Raw genomic sequence first — 16,855 nt, 5'->3', positions numbered from 1 at the left:
TTGCTACCGACTACGTAATACAGCACCTGCCAGGTTCGTACGAATCGACAAGGCATGAATAACAAATGATCCTGCGTTGTACGCGCTGGTGGGCTGTCATCCCATAATTTTGTGACCGGAGCATGGCATTAACAGTGCAGTAGCCCTGACGGGCTCATGCAGGGATGACACGCTCTTTGTGGTTCCACAAATGCTTAGGCGACGCCAGGTACCAGGTTATAGATTGAACTCTATTCTCCAAAGAAATCCTTCGCCGAGCACCCCGTGTGGCCAACCAGAGGACTTGGGCACCGAGGTTTACCCCATATTACCATATCATCATAAGCGAACCGGTGAGAGGCAGGCCAGACAGGTGCCAAAGGGGAGCTTGCTTCTATTGCTTGCATCATGCTGCGCTTTCATATCGCCCTAAATGTGCTGACCGTACCTTGCTTACCGACAGTTCAGCCCCTGTGGACCCCCAGGAAAGTGGGTGTCTTCTCTCGACAGCCCCGCCAAGAATGAACCACTTTAACATCCGCTATCCCCGTGGTACGAGTCGGACAGGCATCGTCCTTGCATCGGCGTGTTATTGAACGTGAATCAGGGCACTTATCCCCGACTGCGAGTAATGAGCCGGGAACGGGTGGAAGGAGGATTAAATCAAGATGGAGAAAGCCTCTTTGCTTTTTTTTTTTTTTTTTTTTTTTTTTTTTTTTTTTTCTTTCGGGGATTATCGCGAACGGCCGGATCTCTCTGCCTTTTGTTGTTTACCCTTGAACTTTCCTTAAAGTTTGAGGGTGGCTACAGGGAAAAATAAGACGCCATTTCCATAGCTGAAAGTGACTAGTCTAGTTCAGATCTAGACTAGCTTGTGATGCCCTTCCACCCAGATGAGTCTAGACTAGTCAAAGCACTAAAAATCGCCTTTCGAGACTTGTAGAGTAGCAAAGCTGAAAAGAAGGAGACCACCTTTGACGACGCAGCTTGTTGAACCAGAAGCCCGAGAGGGAGAAATAAAAAGAAAACTGGGTATGTTATCTACCCGGGTGGCTACCCTGTGGATAACCGTGGCAGTCCAAGCGCAAAAAAAAGAAACCCGCAAAAGGCCCCCCCTCCTCTCTCTCCCCGAGAAATCGTGGCGACACGCCCTGGGTCCCAAGGTAACTATGAATGACACGCATTTTTCGAATCGGGAATGTAGCGTTGGGAAGCGAGACCAAGGTTAAAGGGGAGGCAGGGTAGACTGCCTTGTAGAAGTAGAGGTAGAATATACATACAGCCCTGGGGGGCCGCCACGTTTGCTTGGCGAGGAATCCTCTGGCCTAGGTTTTCTTTCTTTGTTAGCTGCGATTCTTTTCGCCGGCTGCAGAGCAGACCTTTGAGGGACTTTGCCTTTTTTTTCTGGTTCTTTTGATATTTCTTTTTTCGGCTCGCTGTAATCCCATCGCAGCCCCGATTCCGACACCCCTCGAAGCATCGTCGTCGTGCCCGCCGATCCCTTGGGGCATCCTGCCGCTCCGCATCGTATTTCTCAGACAAAGGACTTGCAAACCACATCAAAGTCTGCCCACCATGGATTTCGTGTTCCCCGTCGAGACCGGCTCCCAAAAGGCCTTTATTGGCCTGGCCGTGGTCTTTACCTTGATCGCCACGGTATCGGTTGGGCTGAGGCTCTTGGCCCGTCGGATCAACCAGAGGTCGCTGGGCTTGGACGACTACTTGGTGCTGTCTTCATGGGTGCTTCTTATTGGGTATCAGGGGATTAACATCTCAGGTGCGGAAAGAACATTCTGGTTTCTTGAAGGATTCGGACATGAAGCTGACGTGAATTGAGTGGGAAACAGCCGTTGTATACGGTGGAATGGGCTTCCATGCCAAGGATATTGAAAGCAGATTCGGCATCGTGCCAGGTGAATCAAGGTTCATGAAGGTAAATACTGTTGTTGGTCATTACCACTCACCAGTATGTCTATCGTCTTGGATATTATATTGACTCCCGGAACATAGTACTTTCTCGCCATGTCGATAATCTGGTGCGGCAACCTTGCCCTCACCAAGGTCGCCATCCTTGCTCTGTACTGCAAGATCTTTACCATGCGGCCATTCATCATTGCCGCCCGCTGCGCCACTGCTCTGGTCATTTCATGGTGAGTTTTTCTTTTTTTTTTCTTTTTTTTAATTGTCTCGAATATCTACACCAAAACCCCCTATCGACTAGATCTAGAGCTCTGACAAAACATAGCACGACCATCATGGCCATTGGATCCTTGACCATCTGCCGCCCCCTCGACTTTTTCTGGGACAGAACCCTCGCCGACGGCTACTGCGGCGACATCTCTGCGCTGTGGATCTCGACGGCCTCCATCAGCCTGACGACCGACTTTATCGTGCTCCTCCTCCCGATGCCGCACCTGTACAGCCTCGAGATCAAGCGGCCTCTGAAGCTCGCCCTCTTTGGCGCCTTTAGCCTGGGTGTTGTGTAAGTCGTCCCTTGCCCCCACAGGCTACCCTCATCCCACTCACTAACACTTGCAACCCAACCACCCACGCAGCACCTGCGTCATCGGCGCCGTCCGCCTCTACATGCTCGTAAACTACGACCCGTCGGACCCGACCTACAACGCGCTGCCCATGATGCTGCTGGGCTTCGTCGAGCCGGCCATGGGCATCACGCTGGGCTGCGTGCCCGTGCTGCGCCCCCTGCTCGACCGCCGCCACTCCCAGGAGCGCGTCCGCACCTCCAAGCTCATCCCCCTCTCGTCCTACGCCGCCTCCACCGCCGGCGTCCAGTCCCGCGCCAGCAGGTACCACCAGACCATCGGCGGCTCCGAGCCCCAGCCCTACCCGCCCTGCGGCATCACCGTCGAGAAGTCCTGGGACGTCTACAACTCTGCGCCCACGCCGACCAAGGAGACGTACTGAGGAGAGCGTTGCGGGGGATATTGTATTTTTTTTTTCTTCTCTTTCTTTTCTGCAAAAAAAGGGGCTTTGGGGTTTGGGCTTGGCGGGACCTGCGCATTCAACGGGGCGCCTCTCGTTGCTTTCTTTTCTTTCGTTTTGTACCGGAGGGAGGTTACTTGGTCTTTTGCGGGTGGGCATTCTTTTTGTTTTGGGAAATTTACATTCGTCTCATCCGCTACATTGTACATCAATGGCAGCCATGCTTTTTTCTTAACTCTTAAATTTTAGTTCACACAAACTTCTTCTCGAAGTAATCCTTACTTTTTTTTTCTTATTGCCAGAACTAATCTCGTCCTGGAGATCACCTCAACATTACTCCGCGTCACCACACGTATCAACTTGTGTTCCCTAGAGGCCCGCTAGCCACCATCGCGATCAAGACAAGACAATTGAGTTTCACTAGCATCTTGGAACATGATCGCCCACGTGGCATCCGCAAAAGACAACAGCCTCGAGCAAGAACAAAAAAAGACCCCCGAGCCCACGTCAACATCCCCGAAGTCGCCAAGACAAGGACGGAATTAGCCACTAGACTAGGGGGTAGGGCGAACGGGAGCGCCCGCGGTGGCGCACCGCCGACGCCTAGAAGCCACGCGTGGGCAAACTAGGGCGCCACTCGATCGCAAGGACCCCGGTGACAACCTAGTTTGGGGGATATTTTCGTCTTTCATCCTAGGTAGGTTAGAATTTGGTAGACATGACAGGAAGAAGTGCAATAAATAACAAGCGACGAGAAACACAATTCCCATTCTGCCACACAACCATCCCTTGGCATCGTCACTGTCCAGATCCTCAACGTCTAAGTCATTCTCGCCAGGCGTATCGGCAGCCCCATCGCTGCATTCTCTCATGTTCCGTCTCCGAATCCACCTCTGCCGCCAAGTCCTCAAACTCGACAACGCCTTCCGGGACCGCAGACTCGTGTGGCTCAATCTGGCCAGCATTTGGGTCTTTCGGACATTCCGGAGAATGTAATATGTGGACCGAGCCCAGGCATTTGCTACAGGCATCATCCTCCAGACCTTTGGTATTTCTACATTGGTGATAAAGGCAGTACACGATCTACAGGTTTTAGGAGATGCGTGTGTGAGTGATGTCGGCTTTGGTCCACAGCCAACTGCCAAGATATGTCGAAGCAGTAGACGCACGGTTCCTATCGGGTCATACTCATCTGGTCTCACGCCATGTGAACTGTCGTCTTCTCTGGTGCCTCTCGCATGATAAGCTTGGCCATGTCTAGCCAGGCAGCTGCGAGAAAACCTCTGGTCAACGGGTTACTTATTGGCCAAGTCGGCTGCAATGTTTGATGGTTAAGGACTCCTGTCGAGACAATCGGAATCAACGCCTGATCGACGTGTTCTGGGTCACATTTGGGACAGACGATACGGCAGAGACTGCACCAAGAATCCGAGAACCGTATCACCTTCGAAATTCATACGGGCGACAGCCTGAGTGTATTTGGCGCTCCTGTGCCGTAAACCTTTACAGAAGCTCTCATAGGCTCTGAGTCTCTCAGCCAGTCCATTCTGTGTGCTGCGTGGTGTAAGAATTGCCATGCAGAACTCAGATATAATTTGGTGCGAGATGCTCTCTTGTGCACGAGAAAAGATAGTTCCTCTAGATTCATTGGCTTGAACCCGCACAGGACTGACTCCAAAACGAACAAGAGGTCATCCTGTCCATCACTTGATCTCAAAGTCCGATCAAGAACTCCCCCTGGGGCGTCGGAGATACTCAACGCCGCCAGATTCCGGGAAAATTGCGAAAGGGTATGGCGAGTTGGGCTCCGTAGCCATTCAGCGTCAACCATTATTATCCCAACTACCGATTGACTGCATGTGGCGTCGAGAGCCTCCAATCGTTTCAGGTGTCTTTCTATATTTGCCTTTGATTCTGCGGTATGGTAAGGCTCTGTGAGATGTTGATGAGCGCTTGGGTGTCATGATCAGATGGTGACTTCAAGAACCTTCAGGCCCGTTGAGATATCAAGATCGGTTGTATTTTCAGGTCTATGATCAATATCGAGGCTTGACCATGGCGAAAGCTCATCCAAGACGCAGCTTGGATTGTGGGTTGTCACCAGAACATTCAATCGCCGCTCCGTTCGTGCGGTCATATGGCTGATAAAGTATGAGCAATTCATGACTGTCTGAATCACAGTCATCATAACCGTGAAGCATCAACAGGGCCGTAACGTCATACGGAAAGACCTAGAAAAGAGTTTGCAGAACTGAATGGCATGATGCAGGGCTTGGCCCGTCTTGAAGGAGAAAGCAACACTCGGGGATATTGACGTAGTTTGATGGCTGGAACTAGCGAGCGTGTTGTTGCCGTGCATTCATCTGCAGAGATGGTATTAAGGCTGCTATAGAAGACCGCAGCGAGTCCTTGGAGTTGAAATTGAATGAGAAGAGAAATGTATTCTCGAACCACATCTTGTCGTACATGCGGAAATTCCGTTGCCAGTGGACAAGTATTAGATCCGCCAAGTGTCTAGTGGCCTAGACAGAACTGCCGCGAAGGTGCAGTCTATATATACCGGGCTCAGTGGCCCACTGGCGGAACCTGGGATTATCAAACATAGGAGGACGCATGGACTCGAACAAGCATTCCTCCGCAACGGCGGGGAAGTCATGGCCATGAATGCGGTTTTTTGCTGGCAGCCATTCTGAATCGGTAAACTAGTTCAGCAAGTCTCAAGCAAAGGTTAGTTTTTGTACGGAAAATCTCATTTCAAAACACTGTCCATAAGAAACTGCGGACCTGGTCTACCCCTGAATCCTTCTTTCAGAACGGCAATGAGGCCGGCTTTCGACAATGTATGGCCATGGAGGTATGATACCTTGTCAAATATACCTAATATAGCCTCGTATTGTCCAAGACTATAGCCCTGAAAGTCTATATTTGTCACCCACGACTTCATTTCAGGCTTGAATATAGACTGACCATAGTAGTGTTTGTGCTGCAATTCCAGACGTTGACAATCTGCCGACAGATTGAAGCCTTGCATCGCACAAATAGCCTGGCTGTTTCGAATATCTTTTCTCTCAAGATTTGTATCGACCGCGTTGAAAAGCATGGCAATCTGCTACGTCGTCGGAATGCCACGAGCTGCACAAAGATTGATTCCATATCCCCCAAGCTCTTGGTACGTTGCAGGTATTCGCCGAAGACCTGGGATTGAATTAGTAAGATTAAAGAAGCTTCTGGGCTAGGAATCAAGAGGGCGCAGTATTCCAATATATCCACGAGTACTCAGAGGTGGCAAATGCAGCCATTTATAAGGCCTTCCAGTAGGTGAACATACTGTCAGACTTTGAGTTTGAGGGTCATATAGATAGACCTTTACTTTAGGAAAATCAGTCCAGCCTTTTTTGACCATAACAGAGCCGAGCTCATGCCCTATTAGAAGGATGAAGCGCTTTTTGCTTTTTGCTCAACTTCTAATTTTCATACTGAACGAGTTCAGGGGGCCTTCTTTGGCAATATTCACCTCCAAGTTAGACCTACAGGCTGCCGAGGCGTAGTAATGCATCAAGCAGTCTTATTGCTTGCTCATGAAGTGATCCCCGTGTGAATTCCGCAGGCACAAGGCTCTCAATTGTGGTGCCAGGGATATGCTCCGAGAGAAGAGCTCGAGTTGTGGCAAGATCATCGTGAGAAGATGAGCACACGACATGAGCCATACTAGTCTAGTTTCAGTTTCAGATAGATTAGTAAAATAAAGCAATATATCGGACAGGAGAGCGTGCATACTTCTCTATCAGGTCAGGTTCATTCTTGACGGAGTCCCTGGTAGATCAGGCCCTCGTATCTTGGGCAAGACGAATATGGTCACTGAGACGGAAGAGGCCATCTGGGATTCCAGCCAGCGCCAGGCTAGGAGGATTCCCTGGGGCTGGCATTGTGCGCTCTATCGAGCTTCTCTGCGAATGCAGTTCCGTTCTTCTTGTTTTGAGCAGGAACGAAAAACTTCCCAGGCGTCCCCGTTCTGACGTCCGACGAGAAATGTGACCTTCTGGGCGTGGGCGCTCAAAGATGTGGGACCACCCACGGTACTACACGACCTGGCAAACGACAGCAAGCCTGCTGCAAAGAAGCTCGAGATCATCAAGCAGGTCGTCCTGTTCATTTCAAACGAATGTCCAGACATACCGCATGCTCGATCTAGTGAGAGATGAAATACAGCTGACTGCCTCAGCTTCAGAGCCTGCACATCTTTTCTTCATCTCGCCCTGAAACAAGAAAATCATGATTTCATCCGCGGTTTACAGAAGTGTTGGCCACTAGGCTTCAGTCGACTGCTGGAGGAGCAGGATTTGGATGGCAAAGCTTCTTCATCATATCATTTTTATCCCTCCCGGAAGGTAGAAAGATGCCGTCGATAAATGTAGGAAAACATCTCAGACCTGGTTCAAGTTGCTCCTTGCACATTGCAGTGCCAAGGCGCTCGCTGCCCAAGACAGCACCGGTAACACACCGATACACTACATGGCGGATAGTCATCAGTGCTCCTCGCGCGATGACAGCTATATCGAAATGGAAAAGCAAATGACCTCGAAGGCATGCAAATGGAACCATACCGGTATGGGCCATGGAATTATCATGTCAAACATGATTGCTCGGATCAACCCTATGGTGTCGCTCGCAGTTCTGAAGCTGTGGGACGGATTCGCTCCTGATTGGACACGCATCATCTACTCCGAGGCAGCGGCCCAAGCGATTCGTTGCGATGTCTGCCGCAAAGTGTATGTCATCCCCATGTCGTGGACAATGCGACCAAAGACCAGCATCAAGGCTAGCAAAGATCAAAGCACGCCTACAGATGCATCCATGAACAGAGGTGAAGCTGGAGCATCACAACAAGCCACCATCGACAGGCAGACGATGGCAATCAGGGAATTGGAGCAAAGAATCGAGGAAGTCGACGAATCTGGCATCATCATGTTTTGCTCAGCGAGCGACGACATCGCCGTGGGAGAAACGCTCCTTTTCTGCCGCAAGCCTAACAGCATCATCCGCATCGGCGGTGCCATGCAATACGGTCAGCGCGACCCCATCTCGGAGGATCCGGACAGCATCAGCTACTACTTTCCGGGGAACCAGGTCGCCGAGGCGTGGAACCCGCTTCGCGACGCGTCCAAAGTGCGCTACCAGGGCGGTTCGTCGGTGGGCAAGGCGTTGGCGGCGGGCTTGGCGAGCGTCGTTATCCATTGCGCCATTATGCTGCGCAACGGACGCCCGGTCGCCAGCCCCCAGTACCCCGACGCTCAGGCTCTGGTGGAGGCGTTGAGGAAGACCGGGAACATGCGGCTGTCGTTTGACAGCGTGTCTGAGGTCGATGACGAGACTGAGGGGTGGAGGAAGAGCAAGTATCTATCCGTCTGGGCGCTGTTTGGCAAAGCGGCCGAGATGGAGAGTCTGAGGGATTATGAGCGGTGGGGTGTGTTGGCTGGGTTGATGAAGAGGATATCTGCCATGATTAAATAGCACTGACGCTGGTCTCTTGCTTTTTAATTATAAATAAGATACAAATATTTTGGCATGGATTTCGTCTTTGTGGAGGTATTCAGCTGTGTTGAGGAAGCTGAACTGCCTGGGCTGAATTCGACTGGGACTTGCAACACAGGGCTTGTGCGGGGCTTGTTAATGGCGGATACCAGATCGTACCAGTCACTTAAGATAATACGGTCGGTCATCGGCACAAATTGTCCGATAGCTTCAATCACTTGATCAGTCGCTTGGCCAGTTTTCGTAGTACAGTGCTGGCCCTATCTGTGAATGGAGAAGCTTCATTTGTTGTTGCCATTGTTGATGTTGTTGATTATTATTCAGACAGTGCTTACTGAGCTACCCCGCCACCAATGTGGGGAAGCTGCTTCAATTGTTGAAAGCTGAGGTTTACAGGGATCATAGCTGGAGGGGTTTGGGTCTCCTCAACGGAGCTGAGCCGAAACACAAAGCTTAAAGGACAGCAATCCCAGCTAGAGAGCAAGGGCCACCCGTCCTACAGTACCCACCTGTGTCACTACGCGCTCCCTGCGGCACAATCGATCGCGCGACTCTCACGGCCGACGACATCTCCTTCACCACCTATATGTAGGTATGCTCCGTCCGTTCCAGCTCCTGCCGGCCCGGCCAGGCGGCTAGCTTACAGCAAGCCCAGACCCTGCGCCCGTCTCCCGTATTGCAATTGAAGCGACGTCCCGCCCGCCCGCCATGTTCGCGTTCCTCCGACCGGCCCACCCGCCGAGGACCAACAGCGCGACCAAGAACCCCATCATGTACGAGGACGGCCGCGCGTCCGTCACCTTTGCCGCGCCGGGCTCCAAGTACATCATGACGCACCGCCTGCCGCCGACGACCAAGGCCCACGGGACGTCCATCATCGAGCCCCCCTTCCACTACCACATCCACCAGGACGAGTTCTTCCAGGTGCAGTCCGGCCGGGGCAATTTCTACCGCGGCCTGGCCTCGGAGCCGTTTGCGACCCTCTCCGCCGCGCCCGGCGCGCAGTCCAAGGCGTCGGTCGAGGCGGGGCGGTATCACCGCTTCGAGAACGCGAGCGACGTCGAGGACCTGGTTGTGGATATACACCTCACGCCCGAGTCGTACGAGAGCGAGCAGTGCTTTTTTAGGAACTTCTTTGGGTATCTGGACGACTGCAAGACGGCCGGCACTGCGCCGAGCTTCTTCCAGCTCATGGTGTTTCTGCACGCGGCTGACACCCCGCTCGCGGTGCCCATCCCGCCAGAGTGGCTTGGCAAGGTCCTGAGTCGCTTGCTGCTTTGGGGCGCGGCGTACTGGGGGCGGTATGTGCTGGGCTACAAGACGTGCTATCCGGAGTACTATGAGGATTCCAAGTCCAGGTGAGGTTAATATTGGTTTGGGCCCGGAGCTATTGTCAAATCCTGTCACAACGCGCCATGTCCATAGTTCGCAGATCAAAAGTCCCGAGCCACAAACTGTGCCGTTGTCCTCAAATGTCACTCGACTCTGAACAAAGGCTACTCTGTATGGACCACCTTAATGGAATTGCTTCGATCGAGGTAAGGTTCCTTAGCATTCCAGATTGCCTACCTACTTGAGGCGTTCTGGGCCGGGCGATTGATTGCCAGCCGCCCCTCTCGGCAGCAGCTGACTCCTCTTTTGCCGTTCCCCTCCCTCCTTCGCCGTATAGAAGCAAAGTGGCGTTCCTGATGGAGAATGCATAGCACGCTATGCCAGAGATATGTATATGCATAATCCGATGATTGGACCGCTCCCTCCAGCTATCGTACCTTGCGCTTGCTCGCCAATCGAAAGCTCTCTGTCATCGATGGCCCCGGCATCCCAAGATAATTCGTGGGGCTCAGCTGGAATGGCCCAAGTGGACAAAGTCAGCCCACGGGCGGCTTTTGTCACATGTGCTCACTGCTATGCTCTTCCAGTCTTCCATCGACCTCTTGCTTACTCCAAAATACACCCAGCTGTCATTTCGAGGTTGATCCCTCTCAATTCCCCCTTTTCCTGCTTCTGGATCAATCAAACGAGAATGTGCTCTGTGGTTTTCTAGCAGAAAATCGTGCTGCATGCGGGCTTCTTATTTTTACGAAAAGAAAATAAAAACTGTCTTCTGAATCAGTGGAAGGCCGATGATCTGCCCCTACTTCACATGCCCGTCGCCAAGATGTCGGACATCAAATTCACTGTTGGCTGGGTGGTTGCTCTCCCCTCAGAGCTTACTGCCTCCAGTCTCTTCCTCGAAGAGGAGTACGAGCTGGACCACCACGCTGAGGGCGACGATAACGTATATATATTCGGCTCCATAGGCAAGCACAACATAGTCATGGCCGCACCAACCATGGGCAGGACTGGCAACAGCCCAGCGGCGCACCTTGTCGGCAATATGGTGCGCAGCTTCCCGGACCTGCGCTTCGTGCTGATGGTTGGCATCGCCGGTGGCGCACCGAGCCAGAAGCACGACGTTCGTCTAGGCGACGTGGTCGTCAGCGTTCCTTGCGACGGTGCCGGTGGCGTTTACCAGTACGACTATGGTGTGTGTAAGCAGAAAGGGGCGTTCGAGGTATATGGGCACTTGAACGCGCCACCTACTTGCGTACTCAACGCTGTTGCAAAGCTCACCCGCAACTACGAGAAGAACGGTGTCGACTTGCGTGCCCAAGTTGACGGGGTACTTGAGAGCTACGCCCATCTTCGAGAGAAGTACGCTCGTCCCCAGACTGACGACGTGCTGTACAAGGCCAAATACACGCATCCAAAGATTGAATGTCGCTCCAAGCCAGAAGTCTTGGATATGACGGATGGCAGCGACTCTGAACACGACAGCATCGACTCGGAACCCGGCGATAAGAACGAGTGCAGCGCAGTTTGCGAAGAGAAGTGGATCAGAAAAAGAAAGGACCGCACTCCCGACAAGAATGCCACCGTCATACATTATGGGCTGATTGCCTCTGGCAACAGCAAGGTCGAGGATGCAAACTTTCGGGACAAGCACGCAAAGGAAAATAACATACTCTGTTTCGAGATGGAGGCAGCTGGAATCATGAACAGATTCCCCTGCATAGTGATACGCGGCATCTGTGACTACTGCGATACCCACATCAATAAGAAGTGGCAAGGCTATGCGGCCATGGTGGCTGCTGCATATGCGAGGGATCTTTTGCAGGCTATACCTGCAACGAGTGTTGCACGGGAACGGAAGCTCGCGGCAGATTATCAGAGGCTCGTGGCAGAGCTTGACAGTAGTTAGTGCAAAATTCCCCTTTTTTTTCTTTCGGCATGTTTTTTTTTTTTTTTTTTTTGAGACCTATAGGTTACTTTCATCAAAGTAGAATCTAACGATTTTCCGGTCACAATCGACTAGTGCAAACGACAGTGAAAGAGGTTCGCCAACAAAACGAGATCATGATGTTGAACCAGCACCAGGAGAAAGTTGTGGCCTGGCTGTCTGCCCCACCCACATCCGTCAATGCCGCCAACGCCAGACAGAATCGACATGAAGGAACTGGACAATGGTTCCTTGACAGCCCCGATTTCTGCGATTGGAAGGATTGGAAGGCAGCATCCCGAAAATGTCTCTGGTTGAAGGGCATGCCAGGCAGCGGAAAGACTGTTCTTGTCACGAGAATCATCGATCATCTCGAGCAGCTACACCACGGTAAAGACGACTGCATCACCATCGGTTTCTTCTACGACTACAGTGACAATGAGTTACAGAACGTGGATGGTATGGCACGATCATTCAGCACCCAATTGTATCGGCAGCTTTGTACACGAGGTGGCAACTTCTCCGCAGAGCTGGAAAGGCTGTACAACAAGTCGCTTCCCAGAGGAGAGAAACCGAGCGCGGTGGATCTGGTACGTCCTCTCGGGGCAATGTTCGGAGGGCCTCTGAAGGTTTACATGGTTCTTGACGCAATGGACGAGAGTAAAGAGAGGCAGCGACTCGTCGACTGGCTCAGAAAATTCCTGGCGGCAATAAAGAATCAAGCCAGCGTCAAGTTGATCATGACAAGTCGCCCCGAGACGGATTTCAACGGCCAGATTCCCAGCCTGATTGGCCGAAGCAATTGTGTGGAATTGGACAAGACCGCTGTCAATGTCGATATAGGCACCTTCGTTGACTTCAGCATCAATAACGACGATATACCAAGCCTAAGCAAGTGGAAGAAGCTTCCGTTCATCCATCAAAGGATTCGGGATGAACTCTGCAGCAAAGCAGATGGCATGTGAGTACTGTCATGTTGTGAAATCCATATCGGAGTGAGTCTGTCTCTGACACGTTCTGCGTCAGGTTTCGCTGGGCAGCATTGCAGCTCAAGGAAATTGAACATTGTTTCGACCTTGGTGATGTTGAACGCGCTCTGGCCAACCTGCCCAAGGATCTCAATACTACGTATTCGAGGACCCTCGAAAGACTTCCCGAACATCACAAAGAAAAGGCAATACGGCTACTACACTTTCTCCTCTATGTTAAACGGCCACTTAGTCTGGAAGAAGCTGTGGATATCGTTGCAGTCCAAATTGGCGGCGGAAGTGATTCGGGTTTTCATCCCGATCGCAGGATGCCCGAACCTACCGACATTGTCAAGTTTTATCCAGATCTCGTTGCCATCACCCACGAGAGAAAACCATACAGACATGAAACAATATGCAACATTCATTTGGCCCACTTCTCGGTCAAAGAATACCTTCGGGATCAAGCCGGCTTCTCTGAAGGGGAAGCCGCTGTAAACATCACTCGGACGTGTACAGCATATCTTTCCAGCACTTATCAGCACGATTTTCTACAAAAGTCTGCACATCCACCACCCCCATGCAATTTTCCATTTGATGATTACGCCCACAGTTTTCTCGGCTTTTATGCACATCTAGCTGAGCAGTTCTCAACAGACTGTGATCCCATCGAAGAAGTATTATTCTCTTTCCTTGAACGGCTCTCGACTAATGGATCTAAATCTTATTTTGGCGCAGCCCCTTTGGTTTGGGCAAGTCTTTACGGACTGGTCAAGACTTTGAGGCGCCTTTTGGCTGCTCGGCGGTGGGATGTCAACCGAAAATACTTCAGCAAACATGAGGGGCGCAATTACAACGGCACTAGTGCTTTGGCGGATGCTTGTCGTGAGGGCCACGAGGGTGCTGTGAGACTGCTACTCGAGAACGGAGCGAGGCCGTGGAACGGTTCGAACTGGAACTACGAGCTCGCAATTACCTCGGATCAAGGTCATATCCAAATACTGAAGCTGCTGGTGGATCGAGGGGCGGACATTACACACCCGGGATTTAGGAAACGTCTTGGGCCACTCGAAATTGCTTCAGGAAGAGGTCACCTTGACGTCGTCCGGTATTTTCTTGGCCAATTTGCTGCCGACATCACAAATGGCACGTCATTAAACGATGCAATCATGGCAGCTGCGTCTGCATACAATGAGGATGATAATCACCAAGCGAACCTCAAGATTGTTCAAGAGCTTGTCAGTGCAGGAGGGAGCATTCACCACATAAACGAAAGGCCCATATATAGTCATGGTACCACGCTTGCAGCAGCCTCGTGGGCAGAAAACTGGGCGCTCGTTCGTTATTTGGTCGAACAAGGATTTGAGATAAACCAGAATGCGGGTTCCTACGGCACAGGCGTGCTCACTGCCATTTACTCTGGGAATCTTGAAATTGTTGAGTTCCTTTTGTTAAATGGAGCGAATGTAGATGTTCGGGGTGGTAGAGCTTTGCGCTATGCTTCAGAAAAGGGTTGGTTGGAAATTGTCCAGCTTCTTTTGAAATACGGAGCCAATGTTAACGATCGAGGAAATTGGGGCGAAACAGCCTTGTACGATGCCTCGAAATACGGTCATTTGGAAATTGTCCAACTTCTTCTGAAAAACGGTGCCGAGGTTGACACCAGGGGAGGCAGATATGGTACAGCGTTGCTAGTTGCTTTGGCGGAAGCGCACCTCGACATTTTCCATCTTCTGCTAGAGAACGGAGCCAAGTTTAACTTCTGGGAAGAGGACTATCTTGAGGTTCTGCTGACTGTTATAGAAAAAGGGAGTTTGGAACTTGTCCAGCTTTTCTTGAACAACAGAGGCAATGTTGGGATCCCAGCAGGGGTATATGGTACATTATCGCGGGTTGCTACACGGATAAGGGGCAGTGAAATTTTCGAGTCGCTTCCGCGTAAGCATTGGCAGCTAGACATGCTGCAAGCTCTTTTACGCATTGGGCAACCCTCGTACAGTTGGTCACGGCCAAGGTCGGTCATCAAGAAGCGTCTAGGCTGGAGAGCAAACACGACAACCGCATTGCACTCGCGGAACGCAATCTCAATCGAGAAGAGACTGGCACGCATGGCGGTCAAGACTGCTGTACGCAATTTGAAGAGGCACGCTCGGCACAATCGCAAACGCGCCAGTCTGACGAACGGTGCACGGCAGGGTGCGCTACAACGGCGTTACAACTGGGGCCAAGAAAAGAACAGGTGGAAGCGAATAAAGACGAGGAGAGTTTTTCGACGGGGCTTCCATTTGCTTGGTACCGTGGCGGGAAAAAGGGGCCAAAAATAGTTGATCGTAGCGCCAACTATGGAAAGGCTGCACTATTGAGCGGCCAAGTAACAACACCACGCAGATACGTTTTGACACTTATCCCCAGCCAACCACTCCACCCAAAAATGCCGCTGAATTTGTATGGGAATGTATTCCTTGTGCCTTGTTGTTTTTTGGGTATTCTGGTGCCTAGTAGATAATCGGGGGCACTGTATAACATGGCCCTTGTCTTATTTAAGTCCGAGAGACTTTTTCGCTCCGTCACCCAGTACCACTCACGGGACTCGCTTCGGGCACCTTGAAAAGATGACCGGTCGACACACTTGTATAGATCTCCGAGCTCCTCCTGTCATGACATAGCGGTAGCAGCACGGTATTGCATCACAGCGAAGCGCCTTTTCAGTGCAACTTTACAGCCTGTCGACACCCAACAGCGCATCTCAATTTTCCTCATTGCTTGGTGCGCTCCCGAAGTTTCCTGTTGTCATATCCCCGAGCTCCAACTCTTCGGGGCTTATCCAGTATCTGAGAAAATACCCCTCGGCGGTGGCAGCGTATCCTGCCTCCACAAATTCCACACTTTCAAAGTCACCCATCGGCTGGCGCATCCACCATCGACAGCCCTCCTCGTCGACCGACAACCAGAATTTGTTGCTATCCTTCTCATTGATGGCCCCAAACGTTCGCAACGGTAGTTTCCCGAGCCACCGTGAAGGCGAAAGCGTGCAGGGTCTCCTCGTTGTAGGGTTCATCCTTTGCCGACGTCAGGAGCATCTTGCCACGTCGCCCGTCCCAGGGCGCCATGTCGATCTGCGAGCTAGAGGTTGGAGACTTCTGCAGGCTCGGGGTCCAGTGATTGGTCGGTGGCTACCCATTCTCGTTCTCCCTCCTTCAGCACGTTGCACAAGGCGCAGAGGTTGATGACTTTGACTTTTCGTGACAAATCGGCCTCGTCGAAACAAACAGTCGGTGTCATGACTTGGCCCGATTGCGCTGGCGCTACTTGTGGACGGCAGTGGTGAAGTCGACATTATTGCTTCTTGCTTTCCACGAAAGACAAGCCAAGTGAATATGCAGAGGCGATTGCGGAATATATCAACCCTGGCAGGTTTGTGACTCACAATCACATTTTTACTTGATTTCGAATTTGAACCATTCACCGCATCGAGCGACCAACATGGATTGTGGAATACTTCCAATTGACACGATTCCATGCCTGTGTGAATTATGGTGGCAATATGTCACTTGTCAACCTTTATACAAAATCAGCTTTCTTTGGTATACTGAGATGCTGAGGGGAGAAGAAGAAAAATACCCCGAACACATATTTTGAGATCCTGGCAGCTTGCACTTGTTTCCACGATTCCGGCGGAGGTTCTTTGTATGGTTTACCATGGGCTCGCTCGCCTCCGCAAGGCGCAGAGGTATGGGACTTCACGTCGCTTTAGCGTCAAGGCTGGTGCCACACCGACCGACAGATCTTCTGTTGACTGATATCAAATGGAGAAAAGAAGAAAAATTGAGCAGAGCGTGGCGTTGCTTGGTTTGGGCGCACGAACAGACTAACTCTGGGAAAGGTACGAAACGGAGTACCTATACCTAGGCGGCGTTTCATTGGAACAGTATACTTCCCCACAACAACTTTCAGGGGTCCAGTGGCTATCATCTCAGAACCGTGGGGAACTTTGATTCTTCGAGATGTCCGGGCATATTCCCACAATATCAAGGCTGGTTCTATTCGTGGGGAGAGGTGCGACGTCTTGTGTGCAGCTAGGTAGATTCCGCATCGAGCTGATTGTTGGTGGTCGCGTTGATGACGCAACAATGAAGCATTTTGCATGTCAACCTTAAACAACCCCTGAACCAAA

At 51.5% G+C, this 16,855-nt stretch overlaps 7 protein-coding genes across 7 annotated transcripts; 6 read left to right on the top strand and 1 right to left on the bottom strand.

The window, feature by feature from the left end:
- Nucleotides 1–190: 190 nt before the first annotated feature.
- On the top strand, nt 191–575 carry MGG_16344 (uncharacterized protein; the record flags this gene model as incomplete). The annotated part of the gene is made up of 2 exons (XM_003710193.1): nt 191–332; nt 448–575. The coding sequence occupies 2 exons, from the start codon at nt 191–193 to the stop codon at nt 573–575; spliced, it is 270 nt and encodes an 89-aa protein (XP_003710241.1).
- A 979-nt stretch (nt 576–1,554) lies between these two features.
- Nucleotides 1,555–2,904, top strand: MGG_05386 (uncharacterized protein; the record flags this gene model as incomplete). The annotated part of the gene is made up of 5 exons (XM_003710192.1): nt 1,555–1,756; nt 1,827–1,912; nt 1,990–2,129; nt 2,225–2,461; nt 2,535–2,904. The coding sequence occupies 5 exons, from the start codon at nt 1,555–1,557 to the stop codon at nt 2,902–2,904; spliced, it is 1,035 nt and encodes a 344-aa protein (XP_003710240.1).
- Nucleotides 2,905–3,747: 843 nt separating this feature from the next.
- On the bottom strand, nt 3,748–4,177 carry MGG_13037 (uncharacterized protein; the record flags this gene model as incomplete). Its single annotated transcript, XM_003710191.1, has 2 exons — nt 3,748–3,976; nt 4,125–4,177. The coding sequence occupies 2 exons, from the start codon at nt 4,175–4,177 to the stop codon at nt 3,748–3,750; spliced, it is 282 nt and encodes a 93-aa protein (XP_003710239.1).
- A 1,583-nt stretch (nt 4,178–5,760) lies between these two features.
- On the top strand, nt 5,761–6,520 carry MGG_16343 (uncharacterized protein; the record flags this gene model as incomplete). The annotated part of the gene is made up of 3 exons (XM_003710190.1): nt 5,761–5,776; nt 5,895–6,091; nt 6,413–6,520. 3 exons carry the CDS (start codon nt 5,761–5,763, stop codon nt 6,518–6,520), a joined length of 321 nt encoding a protein of 106 aa, XP_003710238.1.
- Nucleotides 6,521–7,434: 914 nt separating this feature from the next.
- On the top strand, nt 7,435–8,433 carry MGG_13036 (uncharacterized protein; the record flags this gene model as incomplete). Its single annotated transcript, XM_003710189.1, has 1 exon — nt 7,435–8,433. The coding sequence occupies one exon, from the start codon at nt 7,435–7,437 to the stop codon at nt 8,431–8,433; it is 999 nt and encodes a 332-aa protein (XP_003710237.1).
- A 458-nt stretch (nt 8,434–8,891) lies between these two features.
- Nucleotides 8,892–9,951, top strand: MGG_13035 (uncharacterized protein). Its single transcript, XM_003710188.1, has 2 exons — nt 8,892–9,042; nt 9,110–9,951. The coding sequence occupies exon 2, from the start codon at nt 9,163–9,165 to the stop codon at nt 9,814–9,816; it is 654 nt and encodes a 217-aa protein (XP_003710236.1). The 5' UTR covers nt 8,892–9,042; nt 9,110–9,162; the 3' UTR covers nt 9,817–9,951.
- A 646-nt stretch (nt 9,952–10,597) lies between these two features.
- Nucleotides 10,598–15,688, top strand: MGG_05384 (ankyrin repeat domain-containing protein 29; the record flags this gene model as incomplete). Its single annotated transcript, XM_003710187.1, has 3 exons — nt 10,598–11,690; nt 11,810–12,674; nt 12,740–15,688. 3 exons carry the CDS (start codon nt 10,598–10,600, stop codon nt 15,003–15,005), a joined length of 4,224 nt encoding a protein of 1,407 aa, XP_003710235.1. The 3' UTR covers nt 15,006–15,688.
- Nucleotides 15,689–16,855: the final 1,167 nt, after the last annotated feature.

The sequence above is a fragment of the Pyricularia oryzae genome, chromosome 1, assembly GCF_000002495.2.
Source record: "Pyricularia oryzae 70-15 chromosome 1, whole genome shotgun sequence".
In the NCBI taxonomy this organism is placed as follows: Eukaryota; Fungi; Ascomycota; class Sordariomycetes; order Magnaporthales; family Pyriculariaceae; genus Pyricularia; species Pyricularia oryzae.
Note: the sequence above shows the minus strand (reverse complement) of the source record. Positions and strands in the feature narration are given on the sequence as shown.

Coding starts and splice junctions, on each gene's coding strand:
- MGG_13035 (XM_003710188.1), top strand. CDS start 9,163: ATGTTCGCGTTCCTCCGACCGGCCCACCCGCCGAGGACCAACAGCGCG.